The 12,010-nt window shown below is 44.8% G+C and overlaps 1 protein-coding gene across 9 annotated transcripts in view; it reads right to left on the reverse strand.

Annotated features, from left to right (window-relative positions):
* Positions 1–38: 38 nt before the first annotated feature.
* Positions 39–12,010, reverse strand: part of RNF123 (ring finger protein 123) — a 121,573-nt gene continuing 109,601 nt past the window's right edge. For all 9 annotated transcript variants that reach the window (XM_061617736.1, XM_061617735.1, XM_061617740.1 and 6 more), the window contains 3 exons: positions 5,515–5,609; positions 2,109–2,194; positions 39–1,419 (listed from right to left, as the gene is read on the reverse strand). In XM_061617736.1, coding sequence (XP_061473720.1) covers positions 1,320–1,419; positions 2,109–2,194; positions 5,515–5,609 — 281 coding nt within the window. In that variant the 3' untranslated portion in view covers positions 39–1,319. The remainder of the gene's footprint in view (positions 1,420–2,108; positions 2,195–5,514; positions 5,610–12,010) is intronic.

A 12,010-nucleotide genomic window follows, 5' to 3' on the forward strand; every position in this document is an offset into this window, starting at 1 on the left:
AATAATACACATAGCTCATAGCTTTAAGGAATAATAATTTAATAATAATCCATTGTATGGAAGTAACACCCCTTCCACTTTGGAGGGCAGTGAGGGGAGAGACAATCATGGATGCACACAAGTTACATTCCTTGCTTCAAGCACAATGCTTGCTGCTCTCCCTGACACTTCTGGTCACAAGTCACACACAGTTAGTAAATTTTAAAAAACAAACAACCATCCTTGTCTGTTCCTGGATAGTACAGGCAGCCTGGTCACACAGTGAAGGGCTGGTGCCATGGGCACCTTCTGCTGGTGGGAGAGAGCAGTGCTATCAGGTACACCCCTGAAATAGCCCATAAAATCAACCTAGCTAGTACTTCTCCTAACCAGTATACAATGCATAGGCCCAACTATGGCCCCTCCTATATCTGATGTTTTTCCTTGGAGAAAGCTACAAGTCTGTTCAGACTTATTCCTCTGGTGGTTGTGGGTTTCATCTCTGTGCTTCGGTTAAAATAGCACAGGGTGCCTGTTGTTGCATCACTAAGCTCCCCAAACCAAAAGCCAGGTCTTGTGTCTTTGCTATGTTTATCTAGCTGTCCTTACCCTCAGAGGAAAGGAACCAGATGTACAAAAAGCAATCAAATGTTTAGGCAGACAGATGGTACCGTCTTTTGTTTACCAGCACCACTTCTGACTACATGTGGGAGCATGGCTTGTCAGATTCTCCCTCCGTGGCCAAAGCTAACATCAGGTGGTATAGGTGGATGGGTAATTGCACCACATGCCTGCATAAGTATTTGAACCAACTCTGAGCAACACACGCACTTGTCAAACAGCAAAGCGCTGCAGCAGCAAGAACACACTTGGCCAGTGAGCAGCTAGACTCACAGTAGCAATGCTGGCTGTGGGATCAACTTTTACCCCATCAAGAAAAGCACCACACCAAAGAGGATGTGTCCCAGCTACAGTACAAGACAGGATTCTTAGGGCAGATGCAGAAAAGGAGCTACAGATTCAGGCTGAGGTAGAGAACCTGAGCGTGTTCAGCCTCCTTATCCATGCCCCACTGGAAAAGCCCAATGCCTGTTGGCTTGGAGTCAATGACAGCAACAGAAAATGTATCTAAATTAAGGGGGATTGAAGGATATGATGTGGCCTAGGTGATGCATAATGGCAGTGCCTGGACTGCAAGAGGTGTTATACATTTTTAAAAACACTGAGCTCAGCTGTGCTGAACAGCAGCCGCCTTTGACAGAGGTGCTGTCGGAGCAAAGAGAGTCCACCCTATGGAGAAGCTGCCTGGACATGTGGCCCTGCCCTGCAGGGTCCAGGCACTAGGAGGTGGCTGGCTTAATGTAATCATCCACACCCGTGATGGTGGCTTTGCAGAAGAAGCAGTCCTTGTTGTTCATCAGGTGCTGGTTGATACAGGCTCTAGAACGACAACAGTAGAAGCTTTGTACATCTGCCCACACTTACAGGTCAGGCATTGGTATCTAATACCTAAAAGTCCCTTACTGGGTATAAATGAATGCAAATCTTTCTTGTGGGACCGGAGCATGCAAGACCATGTCTACTCTGCTTTTAAGAACTGAAATACTGCAGCTTATCTATATGATGCAAATTAAACAGATTTGCTGCTGGAGGTATTTGGGTTGCGCTAGTTATGGTAATGGTCAGAGATAAATAGGAGATACTGAAGCCTTCCCCCCCAACTGCTTTTGACTCCTTCTCAACCTTCCATGTGGCTTCTAAGATTTCATTAGGAATTACACCCTATCATACCAGCCTTTGCAGCCTGAAGGGTTAAAAGCTTGCTTTTAAAAAATAAATCAGACTGACTCCCAAGATACTGAATTCTGTACCCAATGTCAAATTCTGTGCATGCACAGTGCAATCACAGCCTTGTGTATGGGAGAACTAGCCTAAGAAGCCATTCAGGAGGATCAGATCTTCTCATCAAGGCAACCAGCAAAAAGAGGATTTAAGCTCGGAAGCTTCAGTAGCTAAATTGGTTGATTAAAGCTCCTCCAGGTATATGTCTGGGATGCCTCCAGCATTCCTTCTATCTACTCAGAGAGCAAAAGTAAAAGAAAGCCCACTTCCCCCAGGGGATTACTCACTTGCAGGACTTGTGGGAGCATGGCTTGAATACGGCGGAGATTGGATGCGCATAGCAGATAGGGCACAGGTCCTCCTCACTGGTGGGCTGCAAAACAACCAATACCACTCAGCCTATTGGCAGTTACTACCACCCAGCCTATATCACATTCAAACGCAAAACATCTAATGACAAGGGAACAACAGCTCGTTAATGGTCCATAACAAAAGTTTTGCCCTGGACCCTTGAAACTGAAACTGCTGGTTGGCTTTATACATGTAAATGCTTACTTAAAGAGTTATGCTGTAAATTTTAGATCAGAACTGCATCTGTTGCTCAGCTCCACCCATTCATCAGCTCTAAGCCTGTTGCCAGTGTGGTTGGAGAGGGGACAATTTCAGAAAGATTAGCTTCGCTATGAAATAAGAGGGCTGTAATCTCTGACGAGGACAAAAGAAACTGGAGGGGTAGCTCTACTTCCTTGGACATACAGAGGAGAAAACAGGCATTTTGACCTCTTAAGTGTTCTGTTCTTGGCAACAGGATGGTCTCCGTGGGACTTCCCCTTTGCTTGGCCTCAGGCCGGGTCTTCCTTTCAATTATGATGTCATGGGAAAGCGATGGCCTCTCACAACCCAGACAGCACAGAGCCTCCAGGCCTCTTCAGTGTAACTATGTAACATAGTATACTTAACTAATCATGTAATTATGAACAAAGATGGAGAAAAAGAGAGAAAACGGGACTGGGATATTCATGAGTGTCCTGACTAATCTCGCCACTGTTCCTTCCCGCAGGGCAAATGGTGTTAAACCCTGGTGGGGGAAAGGACAACTTCCTTTTGTGCTTCAAACAAACAACTGAGACCAGAACACCCCTTTCTTATTTCAGCCTTTGGAACAGCAACAGCAGCAGCTTGGGGAACCCCATGCCATGTGGGCCTCCTCACCCACTCAAGGAAGGCTGGGTGCAGGGCAGGATCCCACATGTGAAGAGGGAAGAGAGATTCCTTTCATGTTTTTAGGAGGTTATTTACCCCTCTGGTGATGGAAGGTACATGAAAATCAGAGCCACCTCTGCTATGAAAGGATGCATTGTCTTCTGTGCCAGCTTCTGTTCAGGGACTCTGCTGACCAAGCCCAAAGCTTGGTGCATAGAAGGCTGCCCTTGCCAAGAAGGGAGAGAGGGAATGCGTTTAGGGGCAGCAAGGCTGCTCTGCATAGGCCCTGGCCATCCAGAAATGGCATGTAGTCTCTCTTTCTCTCCCTCTCTCTAAATGCTACAGAAACAGTTGAGCTCATCTCCAGCCTCCACAGGGAGAAGACCTGACCTGTAGACTTAAGCTCTTGTTTCCTTGCCCAGTAATTGGGGGGTGGTGATGGGGTGGGTGGCAGGGAATGAGAAAAAAAAATCCAAACTATATTCTTTCTTCTTTTAAATGTAGCTTCTTTTACTGGGGAGTTCTGTGAAATCCCTGCTGACTGTAGTAGACACTGTGCTGGTTTAGGCATATGGAAACTCCTTTTCCCAGATAACGTCATAACGGAAGGGAGGGCCTTGTTTGTGTCCAACAGGACAGGGAATCCCAGTGAGCAGACTGCCCTACTGCCACTAGAGGGAGAAAATGATGAAGGAAAGGCTTAAAATGGTAACAAACAAAACCGCATCCCCTTGGAGCAGAGACCATAAACTCTGCCTGTAGAGAAGACTGTAATCTGTTAGGTACACATATACATAGACTGCTATATTTTATTAAGATTTTGGGAGAGCTTATAAGCTCGGGATGGATGCAGGGGTCAAGATATATCTGGCTAGGCTACAAGCCCTCACATACAGAATGCACAGGGTCCTGCTCAGCTTGAGGTTCTTAATAAAGGTTCACTTCCTGCCCCAGGATCATGAGTTTCCACTGCACGAAGGGAGAGAGTCTTCAAATCTATCCCCCGCCCTACTGCAGCAGCTTCAGGAAGCTCCAAACTGCAGCTGGGAGATGGGCAGCCACGTTAATAATTCAGATCCTGCCCCTGGCAGAGATCACGTTCCTTGCTGGATCACTGCTTCTCTCCGGAGGTCATCCAGACAGAGCAATACATGTGGGCATACCTTCAGCAGCCAGAAACAATCTGGGGAGCCTCTGTACTGCTGAGGCCCTTCCTCCTCCTAGGTATACTTTCCCCTACTTGTCCACCCATTCCATTTTTTTTAATCATCCAAGAAGCCCAGGTCTGTGACTTGAGTTATACAAATTCATCAAGCCTACCTGAGTTCCATCTCCTTATCTTGCACAGTTTATTCTGCTTCTAAGGCTCAGAATTTCAAAAGAATTTGGAATTGTTTTGGTAAAGATGGGGGGGAATGGGGCATGCCTCACTTTACCGAAGGTAGAATGCTGTCCCAATGGGATATCTGCTTGGCTATTGGGTGTTTGCAGATTACAGAGGTGAAGAACACACAGAACACCACAGGCCTTCCTTCCTCTGTGGCTCACATGCATATTTTACTGGTCATAGACTCGTACTCTACAACTGGGTTGGCTGAAACCCAGTCCAGAGGCCTGATCTGACCCATTAAGCAATTTTCTGTCCCCTCCCTCCAATTTTGCTGATCTGCATGGATCAGCTAAGAAGGGGAGACTGTGTGTATGCGCATGAGAGAGTATGGGGTGGCCACACCCACCACTGGCATGTGACCCCCAGAGGATTAACCAAGGAGGAGTAAGGTCTTCAGGCCACAAAAGATTAGCCACCCCTACTCTGCAGAGTTGAGGACGTTCTTAGCTCAGTAACTTTTCTTGTGCTGGTCACAACTCACAACCTGTGCATATGTAGGCTAGGTAGTTCTACATCTACCCATGTGCACTCTCAAATCATGTTTCTAAAGTATTATCAAGAAAATACACTGTCCTTACAGATGGCTCGGAAGTAGCCCTTAAAACAGAAGTAATGCCACCATGATGCTCTCCATCAGCCCAGCATGGCCAATAGGGTCGATGGGAGTTGTGCCTCCCCAGATGTTGTTGGGCTACCACATTGGTTACTCCTGCCCTGCAGCAGCCTTTCCTAACCTTTGGGTCCCCAGATGTTGCTGGACTACTGTTCCCATAATTCCTGACCACAGGCCATGCTGGCTGGTGTTGATTGGAGTTGTAGTCCAGTGACATCTGAGGACTCAAAATTGGGAAAGGCTGCCGTAGAGCATAGGGGCCTGGGCCTCAACCTTTGCCATGGAACTTGGACACTTACCCCTGTATGGTCTTACGTGTCTTAAGCCAAACGCAAGAAACAGAGACATACAATGCCAGCAAGCTGAATAACAGCTGTGGCTGCATGACCCTGTGAATGCTAGGTGACACAATGAGAGCTCTCGTGCTGCTGCAGATGCAGGGTGTCTTGAGCAAATGCCTACACAGTTAGTTTACTAGGGCACTTACCAAGGTGGAGGCTGCTGCCTGCTTGGACTCTTCACTGAGGTAGCCCAGCATTTGTTCCACCTTGGCTAGCTCTTCCTGGCTGATGTAATCAGTGTCTGCAGAGAAAAAGAAAGCAATGATAAAGGAAGGACAATAGTGGTGGGCTAAAGTTCTAACATTACCATGCAGATCAGAGGAGCGGGGAGTTTTGTCACATAAATATTTTTTCAGCCTCATCCCACCAATGGCTGCTTGGGAGGGATTAAAATAAAGCTGTAGTAAAGGTGTTTGGCCACATGGTGGGAGGGTCCAGCATGACCTAATCAGTTAACCCAATGAGGCACAAAGCGATGAGGCAGCTTGTTCTCAATATTACCATTGTTGTTGTTATGTGCCTTCAAGTCAATTATGACTTATGGCAACCCTATGAATCAGTGACCTCCAAGAGCATCTGTCACGAACCACCCTGTTCAGATCTTGTAAGTTCAGGTCTGTGGCTTCCTTTATGGAATCAATCCATCTCTTGTTTGGCCTTCCTCTTTTTCTACTCCCTTCTGTTTTTCCCAGCATTATTGTCTTTTCTAGTGAATCCTGTCTTCTCATGATGTGTCCAAAGTATGATAACCTCAGTTTCATCATTTTAGCTTCTAGTGACAGTTCTGTTTAATTTGTTCTAACACCCAATCATTGGTCTTTTTTGCAATCCATGGTATCCGCAAAGTTCTCCTCCAACACCACATTTCAAATGAGTTGATTTTTCTCTTATCTGCTTTTTTCACTGTCCAACTTTCACATCCATACATAGAGATCGGAAATACCATGGTCTGAATGATCCTGTGATACATCTTTGCATTTGAGGACCTTTTCTAGTTCTCTCACAGCTGCTCTCCCCAGTCCTAGCCTTCTTCTGATTTCTTGACTATTGTCTCCATTTTGGTTAATGACTGTGCCAAGGTATTGATAATCCTTGACAAGTTCAATGTCCTCATTGTCAACTGTAAAGTTACATAAATCTTCTGTTGTCATTACTTTAGTCTTCTTGACGTTCAGTTGTAGTCCTGCTTTTGTGCTTTTCTCTTGAACTTTCATCAGCATTCGTTTCAAATCATTACTGGTTTCTGCTAGTAGTATGGTATCATCTGCATATCTTAAATTATTGATATTTCTCCCTTCAGTTTTCACACCTTCTTCATCTTGGTCCAATCCTGCTTTCCATATGATATGTTCTGCGTATAGATTAAATAAATAGGGTGATAAAATACACCCCTGTCTCACACCCTTTCCGATGGGGAACCAGTCAGTTTCTCCATATTCCGTCCTTACAGTAGCCTCTTGTGCAGAGTATAGGTTGCGCATCAGGACAATCAGATGCTGTGGCACCCCCATTTCTTTTAAAGAATTCCATAGTTTTTCATGATCTACACAGTCAAAGGCTTTGCTGTAATCTATAAAGCACAGGGTGATTTTCTTCTGAAATTCCTTGCTCCATTCCATTATCCAACGTATGTTTGCGATGTGATCTCTGGTGCCTCTTCCCTTCCTAAATCCAGCTTGGACATCTGGCATTTCTTGCTTCATATATGGACCTTTGTTGTAGAATCTTGAGCATTACTTTACTTGCATGGGATATTAAGGCAATAGTTCGATAATTACTGCATTCCCTGGGATCCCCTTTCTTTGGAATTGAGATGTATATGGAACACTTCCAGTCTGTGGGCCATTGTTTAGTTTTCCATATTTCTTGACAGATTTTTGTCAAAATTTGGACAGATTCAGTCTCAGTAGCTTGTAGCAGCTCTATTGGTATGCCATCTATTCCTGGTGATTTGTTTCTTTCCAGTACTTTGAGAGCAGCTTTCACCTCACATTCTAAAATTTCTGGTTCTTCATCATACGGTTCCTCCGTGAATGAATCTGTCATCCGGGCATCTCTTTTATAGAGTTCTTCAGTGTATTGCTTCCACCTTCCTTTTATTTCATCTCTGTCAGTCAGTGTGTTCCCCTGTTGATTATTCAACATCCCTACTTTTGGTTTAAATTTCCCTTTCATTTCTCTAATCTTTTGGAACAGGGCTCTGGTTTTACCCTTTTTGTTGTCCTCTTCTATTTCTATACAGTAACTATTGTAATAGTTCTCTTTGTCCTTATGTACTAGTCGCTGTATTGTGGCATTTAGGGTTCTGACGGTGTTTCTATCTCCTTTTGCTTTTGCTTTCATTCTCTCTTTAACAATTTTAAGAGTTTCTTCAGTCATCCATTGAGGTCTTTCTCTCTTTTTTACTAGAGGTATTGTCTTTTTGCATTCTTCCCTGATAACGTCTCTGACTTCATTCCATAGTTCTTCTGGTTCTCTGTCAACTAAGTTTAAAGCCTCAAACCTGTTCCTTATTTGATCTTTATATGCTTCTGGGATGTTATTTAAATTGTATTTTGGCATTATGACTGCTTTGTTGGTCTTCTTTAGCTTTACTCTGATTTTCAATACGACCAGTTCATGATCTGTACCACAGTCTGCTCCTGGTCTTGTTTCCGCAGAAAATATGGAACTTCTCCATCTTCTGCTACCAATTATATAATCAATTTGATTTCTATATTGACCATTTGGTGATGTCCATGTGTACAGTGGTCTTTTCGGTTGCTCAAAAAATGTGTTCACAAGAAACAAATTATTGGCTTCATAGAACTCAATAAGTCTTTCTCCTGCTTCATTTCTATCTCCTAAGCCCCATTTCCCCACAATTCCTAGTTCTTCTCTGTTCCCTACTTTTGCATTCCAATCCCCCATGATTATCAGCACATCTTGTTTTGGTGTGTGATCAATTTCTTCTTGTACTTCTGCGTAAAATCTCTCCAATTCCTCTTCTTCTGCGTTTGACGTCGGAGCACAGACTTGGATGATGGTTATGTTGATAGGTTTCCCATTTAATCTCATTGATATTACTCGCTCAGAGCTTGTGTTATAGCTGCTAATTGCTTTTGCTACATCACTTCTCACTATTAAAGCAACCCCGTTTCTTCTTAATTTCTCATTTCCTGCATAAAATATTTTGTAGTTGCCTGATTGAAAATGTCCCATTCCCGTCCATTTTAGTTCGCTCAAACCAAGTATTGTAATGTTGATGTGTTCCATTCCTTGCTTGACAATTTCTAACTTTCCCTGGTTCATGCTTCTCACATTCCATGTTCCTACTGTGTGCGTTGTACAACTCCAGACTCTCCTTTCGCATCTGTGTGTGTCAGCCTCTGGGCTTCCCTTCGGCTTTGACCCAGCTGCGTCATTAGTCACAGCACTACTCGTACTTGTCCTTTGTTCTTCCCCAGCAGCTCGGTGAGTGCCTTCTGACCTGGGGGTCTCATCTTCCAGCACTATCTCATGTTGCATTTGGGATAGGGTTTTCATGGTAAGAGATATTCAGAGGTGGTTTACCATTCTGCCTTGGGTGCCCCTGCTAGGAGTCTAGCCTCTTGGTCTAGACTCCCGATGGCATCACTCTTAGCTCCTTCAACACTCTCAATATTACCATAGGGCTGATCAAACTGGCTTTGTGCAGCAGTGATACATGGGGCGGAGTGGGGCAGGGCGGGGCAAAGAATAGAGTTCTCAAAAGCCACCGGGTGATAGCATGCATGAAAAACTATATGCAGGCAGGTCTGCTGAGAGCCAGCACTGGGCCTGGAGCAAGATGCGTGATCAGGCCCCCCTCCCTAAATCTTCCTACAAACCAAATATTTAACTTAGGGCAAGAAAACCTGAAAATAAATGAAATAAATTTATCAGAATGGGATAGTTAATATGTTTATTAGAAATAACACTGTTTACAAACCCAAGTAAAAAGAAATAAACTTAACATTTTTAGTACTAATGCATTACTAAACTACTTAATTAGTGATGTTAATATAGTTCTGTGATCTGTGAATTGGGGCCTACTATGTCCTGCCCAGAGCCCAAGACACAAGACGGAGGAGAGGCTTGGTTTAACTCTTGCTTTATTAGGGTGATGGTCCAAAGCAGTGCGCTTCATAAGCCTGTCTACTCTGGCTCACTACTTTCCCCAGCTAAGCTACCTAAACAGTCTCCGCAGCGTGTGGGGAGAGTTGACTCAGTACTAGAGTCTGGGTGGGCACCTGCTTAAGTAAGGAACGTCTTCACCCGTAAACGCTGGCTCCTGCGAAGTTCCACCCTCTGAAAATCCCTCTTCTCGCGCCGTCTCGCGCAGGGTGAGGGGAGCAAGCTTCCGATGGCCCATCTGACAGTGGGGCTTCGCTACGTGACGGCTCGACTTCAGGGAGCGGCAAACTGGTTGGCGGGGAAGCGTTTGAAGTGCCAGGTGGGGATTCCTGTGGGGATGGCGGCGCACACGAGGGGTTGCTTCCCAACAGCTCAGGTGGGGAGCTTGCAGGCAGAATGGAATCTGCCTCGATGGGAGGGCTGGCCAAGTAATTCTGCAGGCTGGCAGCGCTCCCCCTCCCTTCAATGTCCCCAGGGACCTCATCCTCATCTGACTCCTCTCCCTGATCTAACGCCCCTTGCGCCTGGGGCACAACAACTACTAATAGTTCGGGTCTCAAGGTATATGTTGTGCTTTGCCGTGTCTGAATCATTAATAAATGTTGGGTTTATTTATCTTATTTAACAAAATTTATATACTGCTTGATTGTAAAAAAACTTTACATAAAAAATTATAATTATCGATAAAACGGATAAGAACAAATAATTAAAAACATTTTCAAAACAACATAGCAACAGGCTAAAAAGATTAAAATGCATCAGTATTTATATGTCTGGATAGGCTTGCCTAAACAAAAAAAATTTAAGCAGGCCAAAAACGAATACAGTCAAGGTACCTGCCTGATGTCAGTAAGCAGAGAGTTCTAAAGAGCAGGTGCTGCGGCACTAAAATAGCAATTTCTTACAAGTGAGGAATGAGTATTATGCGACACCTGTAACAGTGTCAGTTCTACAGATCGAAATGCTCGAGTTGGGGTAAGACGGTCCTGCAAGTAAATTGGTCCCAAGCTGTTAAGGGTTTTATACACTAACAGCAACACCTTGAACTTGGCCTCGTAACAAATTGGTAACCAGTGCAGATCCTTGAGCAGAGGTATTATATGCTGACAGAGTCTCACTCCTGCAAGCAATATGGCTGCAGCATTCTGCACTAACTGTAGCTTCCCGGTCAAGTGCAAGGGAAGCCCCACATTGAGTGCATTGTAGTAATCCAGTCTTGAAGTCACCAATGCCTGAACTACTGTGGTCAGTCTCTCCTTTTCCAGGAATGGTTGTAGTTGTCTTACCAGGCACCTCTGATAAAAGGCACTTCTAGCCACTGAGACTACCCAGGCCTCCAGTGACAGAGCTGCATCCAGAAACATTCCCAGACCGTGTACCTGCTACTTCAGGGGGAGCGCAATCCCACCCAGGGCAGGCAACTGATCAGTTTCCTGGACACAGAAACCACTCACCCACAGTGTCTCCGTCTTGCCAGGATTCAAGCTCAGCTTATTTTCCTTCATCCATCCCACCAATGTGTCCAGGCACCAGTCCAGAGCCCACACAGCCCCTCCCGATTCAAATGTTATGGAGAAATAGGATGAGTATACTGATGACAACTTGCCCCAAATTCCTAATGAGAACTCCCAGCAGCTTCATATAGATATTAAATAGCATTGGAGGTAAGATGGTACCCTGAGGCACCCCACAGCACAACTGCCAGGGCCCCGAAAGACAATCGCCCAATGTTACCCTCTAGACTCAGTCCTGTAGGTAGGACTGGACCACCATAACACAATGCCCCAATTCCCATTCCACTGAGCTGGACCAGGAGGATACCGTGGTCAATTATATTAAAAGCCACAGAGTGAATGAGAAACAGAAGAAAGGTCGCACTCCCCTGTCGGTAAAAGTTATCAAAGACAAGTTGGATATGCTGAGATTTAGCAACAGACATTATAACCATTCTCTGGTCTGTTGAGATACCAACATTTATTTTGTAATATGTTCTTTATTTTTTCATGGTTCAGGCACTCAGAGGCCTGGGCCCTGGGGATTCCCCCCACCCCAGCCCTGTATGCAGGAATATCTTCCCAGGGCACACTGTGGCCACAACTCTTGCTACAACTAGACAGCCTAGAGACTTATAGTCCCTTAAAACAAATACTTGTAAGCTCACAGATTTTAAAAATATTTAGCTGTTGAGAACTCCTAGGAACACACAACCAAAGAGGACTGTGTCACGAAGATGATGGGAAGGAAGTTTAAAAGGAAATCTAGAGTGCTGAGGTATCTAGTCTATCTATGAAAGGGCTGAAAGCTCTTCAGTTGTCACAAGATTTTCACAAGATTATCACAGGGCCTCCTGTATGAGCGACTAATGAGGGGAACATGTCTTTCTGCTATGATAAAAACAGGAGTAATCCCAAACAGGTTAAACAACATTATAGTTAATGTAATTAAGGGCTCCCACGGTAATGTATGAGAAAGACCTTTTGAAGTATGTTCCCACATGCATCTCTCTCT

The sequence above is a fragment of the Rhineura floridana genome, chromosome 3, assembly GCF_030035675.1.
Source record: "Rhineura floridana isolate rRhiFlo1 chromosome 3, rRhiFlo1.hap2, whole genome shotgun sequence".
In the NCBI taxonomy this organism is placed as follows: domain Eukaryota; kingdom Metazoa; phylum Chordata; class Lepidosauria; order Squamata; family Rhineuridae; genus Rhineura; species Rhineura floridana.